Raw genomic sequence first — 12394 nt, forward strand, 5'->3', positions numbered from 1 at the left:
TAATGGTCTCAGTTTCCTGATGGTGACTGAAATAGTCAGGCATTCCTGAATGGGTTGCATGTCATAGCCCATATTGGTTTAAAATATGGTTTCTCTTTTGTTAATGGCAAGATTCCTGTAGCTTAGTGGCTGTTCTATTCCAAGATTAAAATTATGGGAGTACCTTTTTTGGAAACAAAAAAGGAAATGAAGGATTTGCCAAATACAGTGATTTTTGCAATTTGGACTGGAGCAGTGAAAAGCAGCAGAAACTGGTTTTACTTAAGCTGTATTTTGGTTGTTCATTTGTTTTTTTAACTTACATCTGACCCCATTTCTTGGTATCTCTCCGAAGCTCTTTAGATTGATTGATTTGTTTACATTTTCATAATGGGGTGCATGTTTAGTTCAAATTTGTGTTTGTGAGCATTTTGTCACCTGTTTTGGAATTGCATGGATTTTATTTATTTATTTTTTGTGAGTGATCTGGTAATCTGGTAACCACTGTTTGGTGGACTGTTTCAGAGTACTCTTTTAACTGCTTTTTCTTGAATATGTACTATAAACTACTGGAAACACTACATAGCTGCTCCTTTTCGGTACAGAACAGTGCCTGGTAAACATGCTGAAACTTAAGACTGTAACTTAATGCTAACTGAAGGCTTCAAATTGTATCTGGAGAAAGAATCTTGCTTCTCTTGAGGTCAGTGGGAATTTTACCACAGACTTCAGTTGAAGGAGTTGCATATGCAGTGATGTATGCAAATTTATGTATTGTTTCGGAATAGTTAATGGTGTAAAATGAAGACATACATAAAACAATGTGGTAGCCTGTTAACCCACTGCTTTCATGATGCCATGTTCCCCTTCCTGCTCCCCCCTGCCCTTAGCCTTGGCCACTCCCTCAGGCTCTCCCTATTGGTTCCTGTATGGTTACAACAAAACATTTCATAATAAATACGGTTTTTTATTAGGGTAGAAAAGTTGCTTGCTTATTGCTGTACAAAATTGGTGTATGTTGACATATACCAATATTATAAATATCTATATATATTATGTAAAATATTCTCCCTTATCTGAAAGAAGGTGCTTTGCATTCAGGCATCAGATTCAATTATAGTACTAAGATGAAGTCCCAAGAGAAGTCTTAAATGAGTTCTGTATTCATAATGTACAGCACAGTACATTTTTGAGTCACCACACACCTCTCAATAATTCAGAGCAGTTGTCAGATGGAGATCTGAGATATTTACCTTCAATTCAGAAAGCAGAAATAATAATGGTTTATGCACTTTGTCCTCAAACTGTAAAAGTTTCATCACTTCAAAGAAGTTCGTAGATTCTGTAACATGAATACATGACCTGTGCTGTAAAGCACTCTTGGACATTGCAAAGCTTTATTTGAGCTTAGCTTTAGTATAAGGACATAGGGAAATTTGGTTTGCATTAATTTCTGTCAGCTAATGACTGTTGCTCATGTATAGTGGTGATACATTGGCACAAGGAGAAATACTTTCAAAAACCTGTGGGAAATTTTTAATGTTGAATTGGGTTTTCCTATTTCAAGTAATTTTGGTGTGTGAGCAGTTAAACCCACCATCAGTCTGGTCTGTACATGTGTATAAAAATCACTGGAGTGTAGTTATGTCAGCCATACAACACCTGAGGTGAATATGTAGTCCTCTCAACTTTGTGCTGAAATTGTTATCAAGTAATATAGTGAAAGCATGTCATTAGAGCCAAATTTCATGGTTGTGTGCTTTCTGTAGTATATTTGTCTAGAAAATTTGTGCTGTGTGAGAAAGCAAGAAATCAAGGCATGGTTGTCTAATAGACCCATAGTCTTCAGAAGAAAAAGTGGTGAGATTTTATTTCTGCCACTGAAGTGAAGAACGTAAATTCTCAGTGCTTGAAGAAATGTGTGTCAAGCTATGGTATTGACATGTTAGTGCTTCACTATGGAAAATGAATCTAGTATGACCAAATTACTACCAAATTATGCATTGTGATTTGCTTCTTCATGCTATTTTTATATGGGTTAGCCAAGGATGAATTCAGCTAGCGTGCGAGGATAAGGAGAGTATTGCAAATAATTAGAATACTAGGTATTTGTTCTGTACATTAGGAGTGTGGAGTGAGAGAATAAAATGAAGTAACTGTGAAGGGCAGTTCTCCCACATTTGGAAACATTTTAGTCTTTTTATACATATTTTATGACACAATTATGTTTTCAGGACACCTGCTTAATTGATAATTGCAATTGACAATTCTGCTTTCATTTTCACATGATACCCTTTCTCTTGCCAAGAAGCCGTAGTTATTCTATGGCAGTCAAAACGGAAACTGAGGATATAATAAGGAAATATTACTGTGCACTGAACTTCCCCTTTCACCAAGAGATCTACTACTGACAACAGTACTTATCTTACATGGTGGCAGCAGCACAGATAGCAGACAGGTGGCTTTGGTAGCCTGATGTAGACAATCCATTTCCATGTTTTAGGAGCAGAAGGAATTGCACGTTGTGGCCAGAACAAATGCCTCTATTTCTACTGCAGCACGCTTAAAGCTCTGTTCGCTATCCAGATCACATTTGTGTCATTGAAATACCACTAGAAGTTCATGGGTCTCCTTCTAGCCACCATTTGTTTGATATCAGTCCTGCTCTTCATGCTCTGTTTCCTGAAATGTCCTTGTAGTGCCACCACAGAGGTTTTGTTGGTTTTTTAAAAAATTCTCCGTATTGATTAAGAGGCCTTATTCTGCTGTAGTTGTTCTCATGTATCAGTCTCAATGTGTGAATGTCTATTTTATCTGCCTGTTCATGAAGCTTCTGGAAGATTCTATTAATTGCATGGTTTAGTTTTAGGTAGTCCTGCAAGGAGTACAGAGTTAGATTCGGTCCTTATGTGTCCCTTCCAATTTGAGACATCCTATGATCTAAATTCTAGAGAATGCATTGTTCTTACATGCAATAGTATAGCAATCTTAAGGCAACAAACTTCAATATACTTTAAAAAGTAATTATTTACTATTAATTTTTTAATGAAGAGTAACTCTTGTTGCTAGATCTTGCTCTTAATTACAGTTAGCCTGTGACAATGATTAAAAGTATAAAAGTCATGATAAAGAGACAAAATTTGTGTAACATCAGGCTGACCTATGTTTAATATTAATCAAGGATGTAACAAAAGACAGTCTCACTTCATTTATGCAAATCAATCCTTTTTGTATCTTGCATGCAATTAAGCAAAATGTAATTATTAAATCGAAACTTTTTTTTTTTTCTTTTTCTAAGGGTATCTTGGTCAGGATGGCCATTTTGGATCATGTGAAAACAAGTACTGTGGTCTGGGCAGACACTGCGTTGTGAATGGAAAGACTGGCCAAGCCGAGTGTCTGTGCATGGAGCACTGCAAGCCACATTACAAACCTGTGTGTGGGTCTGATGGAGAATTCTATGAAAACCACTGTGAAGTGCACAGGGCTGCCTGTCTGAAAAAGCAAAAGATCACCATTGTACACAACGAAGATTGTTTCTTTAAAGGTAAGCATGGCTGAAAAATATCTGGAATATTTGCTATCGGGTATGTGTTTTCAAGCTGTTCAATTAAATCTCTATAGAGTCTGCACTGAGTGTACAGTGAGTAAATGACTTGAACAGTTAACACAGTAAGTATTGCACTCCAGAGATACCTTATGGATTTTTTTTTCCTGTTGTTTATACTCAATGCTCTGGGCAATCGCCCCTTTTTAACCTGAATAAACCAGTTGTCTCTTAGAAACTAATCTATGGCAGCTTGCCTTACAAATGTGGTTGCTGACCTTGTTCATCTGAATGCACTTAGATCCCAAAGCCTGAAGGATATTAATCTTTGTTACAGGAAAAACGGAATTTAGGATTTCAGAGGGGTTTTGGAAGGTTGCAGACCTGTGCTCATATTTGGTGTTGAAGTTGATAGATCAGCAGCTTGTTCATGGCTACATGGGTCTTTCTTGCTTTGAATTTGGATAATGAAGAGTTTCCTTGTGTACTCATCAAAGCATGCACGATTAGTTACTTTTTAATCTTCTGAATGCTAAGAGGTGCCAGCCTGAATTCTGAGACATACAGCTTATGCTGAGCATTGTATGCTGGCAGTGTGGACAATTGCAACATGTTCTTTTTTTTCTATAATTTGAGCACACCTTGCAGGTTTCTGGAACTCTGCCAATGCAGACCTTGAATAAGAATATTTGTGAGTACTTTGACAGATTTTGAGTGTGTTTTCCCTGGTTAAAAAAGATAGATGGCTTTGATGGGAGGGGAAATTTTTTAATAAGGCCCTTTTTTATTAGTCTATCTAGTGTCTCATAAAAACATGTTAAGCTCAGCAACTTCGTCAAAAAATGCTAAGGTACAGCTATCCATAGGTTAAACTGGAGGTGTGGAAATCTAACAGCAACTACACATATAAGTAATAGTGAAAGTTTAACTTTGTTCAAAACTAACTGTGGATGCTGTTTGAAATTGATACATCATCACAATATGTAGGCTTTAAGTAGCATGTGTTCTGAGGTAGTGTAAGATTAAAATGGGATTCTAGGAGTATGACAGATAGGGCTTGTAGGGAATGGTTTGTGCAATAACAACAAAACATGAATGCTGCCATCTTAACAATCACAATCTCTTTAAAAGAACTTGGATGATGCAGTACTCTGATAGAAGAAATGACTGTAAAAAAACACAAAATGTTTAAATTTACAGGGCTAATTTCAATTCTTTAGTGTGGTGTATGCAACACAAATAATTTCAGAGCATGTGTGTGAAAAATTACAGAGCTGCTACATTTTCTCCCCTTAGACAAAGAGAGATTTACTTATGGAAATGAGAAATGAGACAGTACTTCAGGTAGAAATATCATCCAAAGGTTGTATTAAGTTTTGTTAGCTCATCTTTATGGTTTAAATTCACCATGTTTCTTTCACACTTATTGCTGTGGACAATGGAGTATCTGAATGATGTTCAACTTCATACACCTAATTTAGATGCTGGATTAAAAATGTAAAAAATTACGTCTTCAGTAAAGGACTAGGGTATCCGAGGGACTTTGTCTTAGATGCCTTCTGAAAATTGTTATTTATCAAGATACTCAAGTTCTCTAATTTGGGCCATAACTACATGTCTAGAAATATTGCAAATTATTTCATTTTCTCTCTTCTTTCTCATCTTATGTTGACTTCAGTGGTGTTAAACAAATGAGACAGGGACAGTTATTCTTTTTTATATTATTTCATATATTTGGGCCTTATCAATCTGACTTTCTTCTATCTTAACTCCAGCTCCTTCATTGCTGTAGTTGAGCACAGTGCTGTTAAAGCATTTTTGCCTTTTTTGACTGTTAACTGTCTTCCAACATCTACTGTATCTATGTGGTAAAGAAGGCAGAAGATGTCAAGCTATTTTTATGTGACTTCTTTCTTTTAGAAAACATTTCTAAGCTAACCACTAGTAGATTGCCTTCAGTAAAGCTGAAGGTTCTGCCAGTTGCAGGTCAAAAATAGTAAAAAGCTAATGGGAAAAAACCCTCAAGGGTGCTACTCCTGGATAGAGAAGGTGAACCCCATCACTATTGATGGTGTCTGAAGGGCACTGCCACGTGTCCTCGTTAGTTTAACTGACATCCTCTAGCACAAATCTCATTTCAAGGACCTGCTTCTGAGAGCAGAAAAATTCAAAAAAGATCAGAAAACAAATATTCTGAGCACTTTCTTCAGGCTTTCACAAAGCTCTTTAGAAGAGGCTAGTCCAAACTGGGGCAGAGTGTGAGGGGAAGGAGGTCCTGCAAGATGCTGTTACATGATAGGGTAGTGACTGTCAACAATGACTATATTAAGACAGCAGTTAAGTATTTTTTAATTTCTGGTTTATTGGTAATCATTGATTTTCAGATCAAACTACTGTGTACTTGGCTTTTTTTTTTTTTTTTTTTTTTTTTTGTGTATTTTATCTCTGACTGGTTATGCTTTGGGGTACTTGTGTTTCAAATCCTCATGCTGGGTTCTCTGTTCTCCCCTCTTCGGAGTGAAATATTTCTTGATGCAGAAATGTTAAGTTTTAGGTTGGGTATGGGGCTCAAGATGAGAGAAGCCGAGAAATACACCTTATTTAAATGAGTAAGCTTACTAGAAAACACTAGTGTTCTGTGTCAGGAGAATAAAATTTTAAAAGCTAATGTTCTATTACCTAATTGACATTACAATAGTAGCTAGGTAGCTATAATTATTTGAATAATACATCTTGTAACCAAATGATTTATAGTTGATCTCAAACATCGTGAGATCTACTTAATGGTTTGAAAATTGCCCTTTTAAACACTTACATGATAAGTGGAGTTTAAGGATTGCCTTGCTAAATGAGAGACATCTTTGGCTTATATGTTGAAACTCCATTAAAATCACTGAGAAATGTGTGTCTTAGCTAAGCTGTGCATAGAACACAGACAAAAAGCATCAAGTCCTTCAGAGAGAGCCATTTCTGAAACATTTTATAAATACATTTTGAGGTAGTGAAATCTGTGTTAAAGCTGTATTCTGCTGACATGATGTTTTTTTAAACTAAAACTTCAAATTCTGGTCCATTACCTGCTTCTTATTGTAGCTTATTTATTTTGAGATTCATTGGACTACTTCCTTTTTTCACTTTTTTTATTCCTTTTCACTTGCTATCTTTATTTCTTCACACCAAATTAAATCACCCCTTTTTCCAAAATATGTGTGGAATATGTGCAAAACAGTAATTGAAGTTGAAAGTCTTTCCTTGATGATTGAGACTGTTATGCAAATGATACATTTTTGACATGGCTCAAGATAATGGCCATACTAAATTAGAAATTACTTTTCCTCCACTCCTTCTATAATTATTCCCTCAGTTACTTATTAGCATGTCATGATGCATCAGAAACTGAACGATTTTTCCTACTGGCTTGGTTAGATGTTTAGATGCCAACTGTGACCCTGAGAGTTAGTCAATAAACTGTCTCAATTTCTTCTCATATAAAAGCAAAATGAATTCTACAGAGAAACTAATTACTTATAATCCCCTTTTCTATGAATTTAAATTAGAAGTATTTTGTCTACCTGTAGAGTCCTTTGTTTCCCTCAGGTAAAGTCCAGTGTCCTGTAACTGCATGTTAGAGATTGAAAATTTTCCAGTCACTTTCAGAGGAGCTCTCGAGCCTGAACTATCTAAAAAATGTAAAATATTTACGGTTATACTAATAAAGCAAGAGAACTCTTTAGAAAATGCTTTGTGATCCAAGGAACTTTCTAAGAATGGTAGTCATAGAGATGGTCAAGTGCCAGGATGGTGTGTTCAGTGAGGGGGAAGAAGAGAAAACATAAATGATGAACTAAAGGAAAGGTTAATGACAAAATTCAAAGTTTGAAGCTTAGATTATTCATTAGATCTGATATTGACCATATGAGCTGGGAAGTGTGATATGTTTTGGTACTGCTTTTATTTGCTGGGTAAGTAGTTTGTGCAGAGCATGAGCACGGGAGCCTGCAGAAGCTAGGTGGCCTCTGCACGCTCTCTGCTTCCAGTGTCCGGAATGTTCTCAAGCCAGGCACTTCGTGTTTCCAAGCAGCTTCAGCTGGGTGTAAGAAAAGCAATACAAGCATCTGACTCTGTGTGTTTGACACTATTGACTAACCCCTGGCTCTTGCTAGCCATACCTTTAACAAGCATTAGAGGATGGTGATTCGAATGGCCTAGAATTATTTTACTTGGTGTTTCCACCCTTATCTTTATTCTGTGAAGTGGCACTGTGAAATTAATGGCTTTGTGCAGAATGTAGAAGGCTGGAAACATGATTCTTCAGCTTCTCTAAAGTTCAGCTGGACTCATGTGGGACAATGTACTGGGTCATGAATGGCATTCTCAGGACATCAGATAAGGTTCAGTTACAATTTTTTCGTGTTCACTTCTTTTACTCCGTTCTCCTAAACCCAGGACAGTAAATCTAAGTAAGAGTTTAAAAACTTGTCCATGACAAATTCATCTTGTGTTTTCTATGCACCCTGAGCTTCTTGTATATTTTACATTATTTTTTTTTTCCATACGATGATACACTCGGTCATTATGACAAAGTGCAATTTGCTTTGAATCTTCAGGAATATAGCAAATACTCCTATATACTTTGACATTTATAGACTATTTCTGGAATAAAGTTTACTTCATATGTAAGCTTTTTACTTTTAAGTAGCTTCTGTAACATCCTTGTGATATTAACATTATTTTAATCTCTTTCTATTTTTGTCTCATCATTTGGTGAATATTTTCCTGTGTTAAAAAGTCTGTGATCTTCAGATTTCTTACTACTATTACTAAAATATCTAGATATCTAAAGCCTGCTGCAACATTTGCTTTTCCCCTGACTGTTCCTGAAAGACAAAGTAGAAACTTAGGTTGGAAATCTTGCTCCCAATACTAAGCTGTTCAGGGCAGAGGATAAGAGTGGACTATGGACAAATTCAAAGTATGAGAAAACTGGAAAAAGTTCAGAAGACAGTAGCAGGAATGACCAAAAGTAGTAAATGGCTTAAAAAGGATATGAAGGCCTCTTACAAAATCATCAGGGCAAGCTAAGAGTGGATATGAATAGGCCGCCTTGTATTCCAAGAAAAGACAGAAAAATTATGAAATAAGAGAGCAGGAACAAATTCAAAGCAAGCTTTAGTGTTTGACATACAGCAGATCCTGTGAGTTAAAGCAACACAGGATTTCAGCAGCAGACTGTAAATACTATAGTGTGGAAAGCCTACAGGCTTTTCCTTTTTAAAGAGGGCTGGGGGAAATGAGTTGAAGTGAACTAAATACTAACTATCCCACAGAAAAGATCTAGAATTCCGTTCCAGCCTCTACAGTGACTTCCACAGGATTAGTTCAAAGATTGTAATTTTAAAATTTTTGTGTGTGTTTGATTTGTGCCCTAGGTGATCTTAGACTGTTTCTTAAAATATTGGCACATTCATTTAGAAGCATTGACATTTATTTAATCTTATTTGATGTTCATATACTTCAAAAGCAAGCATATAAGTCTCTGTCATCTAACCAGTTTCACTTCAATAAATATTTCATCTCATCTTTTATATAAATCTTAAACACATTATTTAAGTTTGCACATTAGCCAGTCTTTCAAAAGAAATTTTAGGATATGTTAATCTGAATATCAATCCAATATTTTCATTGCAAAAGAAATTTTGCACTAAGATGCACTTGCTTTTTTATTTTGGCTATCAGTTGGCTTCTCTGTAGAAGTTCTCAAAAACATCATTATTACACTCTTCCTGAAAGCCTGAATTTCTGTGTATAACATCCCCCTTAAGGTTGCTGCCAATAAAGTGTCAAGCTTCAACTATCACTCCAGAAGTATGTTCAACACAAGCTGCGTTGTGAAAAGAAATACAAAAAAATCTTTCAGAACTCGAGGATTCTGCTTGATCTTAAAACACATTTGATAGCACATAGGAATTATTAGACTTAGATTACTAATTCAGCCTATGATCTAGATATCTTCACTTTAGTGCAACACTTAAAAAAATAATATTAAATCCTGAATTCATGCAGAGATAACATTAGTAATTGCACATTCACAGAGTGGTAAAAATAACTTAATGGCAGGTGTGCTACTTCTTTCAGCACTTTGTTGGAAAGAGATGCTCTAACCAATAGAAAACTGGTTCTTTTTAATACCCATTGAAACCATATGAAATTTTAGCACTGTTCCCCTACTCTGCTGTCCCCACACAGTTCATTTTCTTGAGTTGCCTTGCTCGTGGGATTTGGAAAACTGGTGTTTTTTCCTCCAACATCTGTGCAAGATTTTCTCAAATATCTCTCTTAAATTCCCCAGTGTTGTCTTAAATTGCTTAAACTAACTGGCACGCAAGGCCAACATATGTAATATCTGCTACTGGATCTGCAGAGTGAGGCTAAATTCAAGATATTTATGAGAACGTGCATATAACAAGCTTAATTTAAAAACACTGTTCAATATACCCTGCTTCACTGCTGTCAGTGATATTGTATCTCTTTGCAACTTAAGTCTCAAACTCTACTCTCTCCTTCCTCCTTTGCATTGAATTCATACCTCTAAAATGTTGGATGGGGCAATGACAATCTTGAAACAAGTTATGAATATAGGTTTGGCTTTTTTGACTGGCTGAAGATATACTGCAAAGACATCCCTTATTTTCAGTGTCTGGAGCAGTCCCAGTCTTTGTATATCAATTCCTTCAGTACTGGGATAAATCTTTTAATCAGCTCTAACCTATTATGTATTCTACATTCATATAGTGATGAAGAATCTGTGTTCTCTAGCTAATCTCTGTACAAACTTAATGAAGTTTAAAATTTCTTGTAAGGTCATCGCTGCTGTTTGAAACCACACAAAGAAATGGGTCTGTGGACATCACAGATTTTCACTGGTAGAAAATTTTAAAACCTTTAATTTTTCCAGTAATGATGTTGAATCTGTTCAAAGAAGCTCTATTAACCTGAAAGCTGCATTCTTAAGTCTCTGTCAAGTCACTGAATCAGACAACCAACATTGTAAAGTCTTCTTCCTTGGAGATACGAAAAACCTGATTGGATGTGGTCCTGGGCAAGCAGTTCTAGGTGGCCCTTCTTGAGCAAGGGAGCAGCACCAGGTGATTTCTTTCTTCAACCTCAACCATTCTGTGGATAAGCATCTCTGAAAAAACATCCTTACTTTTTACACACCTTCGGCCTGATTTTAAAGAAACAGAATGTAGCGCATGGTGCTGAAATTCAGCCAGTAGTTTCTGGTACTGTTGAGGAGGAATTGGAGAGATTAGAGGAAAAGAAACAGAAGCAGAGTTCTGGCAAAGAGTTATCAGTGGGCAGGTAGCATTAGAGTCCTACTAGTGCCCTTCTTTCTAACCTGGTACCTTGGGCCTGCAGACAGGGCAGTGCCACTCACAGGATAGATATTCTTTGCTCTCCTGCTTTTTCAGTACTGTCACAAAAGTGTTGTTGCATTTCTAGCAATACAAGGATTGTACAGGTATGGTTCAAATCATGTCTCAATTTCTGAGCTCAAATAGCCCTTATAAAAAAGTTTATGAAAAGGCAAAAGAAACACCACACAGCTTCTTTTATGATGTTCTAAAATATATATTAGTATCGCCTAGTATTGAGAATAGAAAATGTGTTTAAAACTGGAAAAAGAAAGGTAACTACTCCATAATGTAGTGGCACTATGGCTGCTTGTACTTCAAACCTAAAACTTCTTGGTGCCAGTTAAAAAACTATTAAAATAATTAGAGAATTCTTTTTTAATATCAAATTGGTGGCATGGGACAGTGAATTATTACACAGTAAAACTAAATTTAAACTGTTTTATCATAAATTTATAGTAAATAAAAGAAGCCTTGTATTCAGGGAGACATTTAAGTGGGATACATAATTTTTAAGTTTAGAGTAAGCACAAGATCTTAAACTACTGAATATTGGCTGGCCTAATGCAAAGTTTAAAAAGTTTTAATTAAATAACATCAGAATTATCATTAGGTCTTGTGGGAAATTTTTCTGATGGAACATATTGTTGGCCTTTAAAAATCATTAGCAACTGGATACATATACAAGGCACTGGCATGCTATTTGTAATTCAAGTTGGCTAGTGTACGGTATACCAACTTAAAAAATGCCATAGCTTCTTTTACAGAATCTGAGTAATTTGGAGAGAAGTAGGCATGCAAAAATGATTTTTAATTTCCATTTCTGGCTCTAGTAGATAATAGTGGATGGGGTATAAAACAGGGGATAAAAACCTGTCAGTTAAAAGGTTTTCTCTTGTGGTTTGCCATTTACTCTCTTTTAACATAGGATGGTAGATGGGGTTTACAGTCAGCTAAACTAGAAATCTAGCTTTGCCTTTATTTGCTTGGTTTTATTGTGTAGCACCTTAGTAGAACCTGAGAAATGAAACTGATTCAAAGAAACTTAATCTACTCAGTTGACAGCAGCTAGTTTAGGCAAATTCTGTCAATATCTGTAAATACTGGGGTTTTTTCAACTTTCTTGGAATCTGATAGAAAGTGCAGAAAAGAAATAATGAGATGCAAGAGTCAGATGCTTCCAAATTATGTTTCTTAGTAGATCACTACTGAGATGATTTCCAATTTTTTCCTTTCATTTTTCTCATCCTGTGACTAGAACACATTGTGATACAAAGAAAACTTCCTGCCACCATGCTTGTGATGGCAGCTCTCATGTTATTATTATGTTTTTAAAGTTATGGTATGAACAAGTATTAGAGGCAACTAGAAAATAAGTAGCCACAAGCACTTTCTACAGAAGAAGACTTGGGCAGTATACTCTGTTAATTGTGTCACAGACAGGTAAATAAAA

General features: G+C 35.9%; 1 protein-coding gene across 2 annotated transcripts in view; it reads left to right on the forward strand.

Moving 5' to 3' along the window:
• FSTL5 (follistatin like 5) overlaps nucleotides 1-12394 on the forward strand; it is a gene marked incomplete at both ends in the record, with an annotated part of 250145 nt that overhangs the window by 53897 nt on the left and 183854 nt on the right. For both annotated transcript variants that reach the window (XM_082281448.1, XM_082281449.1), the window contains one exon: nucleotides 3278-3526. In XM_082281448.1, coding sequence (XP_082137574.1) covers nucleotides 3278-3526 — 249 coding nt within the window. The remainder of the gene's footprint in view (nucleotides 1-3277; nucleotides 3527-12394) is intronic.

This window comes from Coloeus monedula (genome assembly GCF_965178545.1).
Source record: "Coloeus monedula genome assembly, chromosome: 5".
In the NCBI taxonomy this organism is placed as follows: domain Eukaryota; kingdom Metazoa; phylum Chordata; class Aves; order Passeriformes; family Corvidae; genus Coloeus; species Coloeus monedula.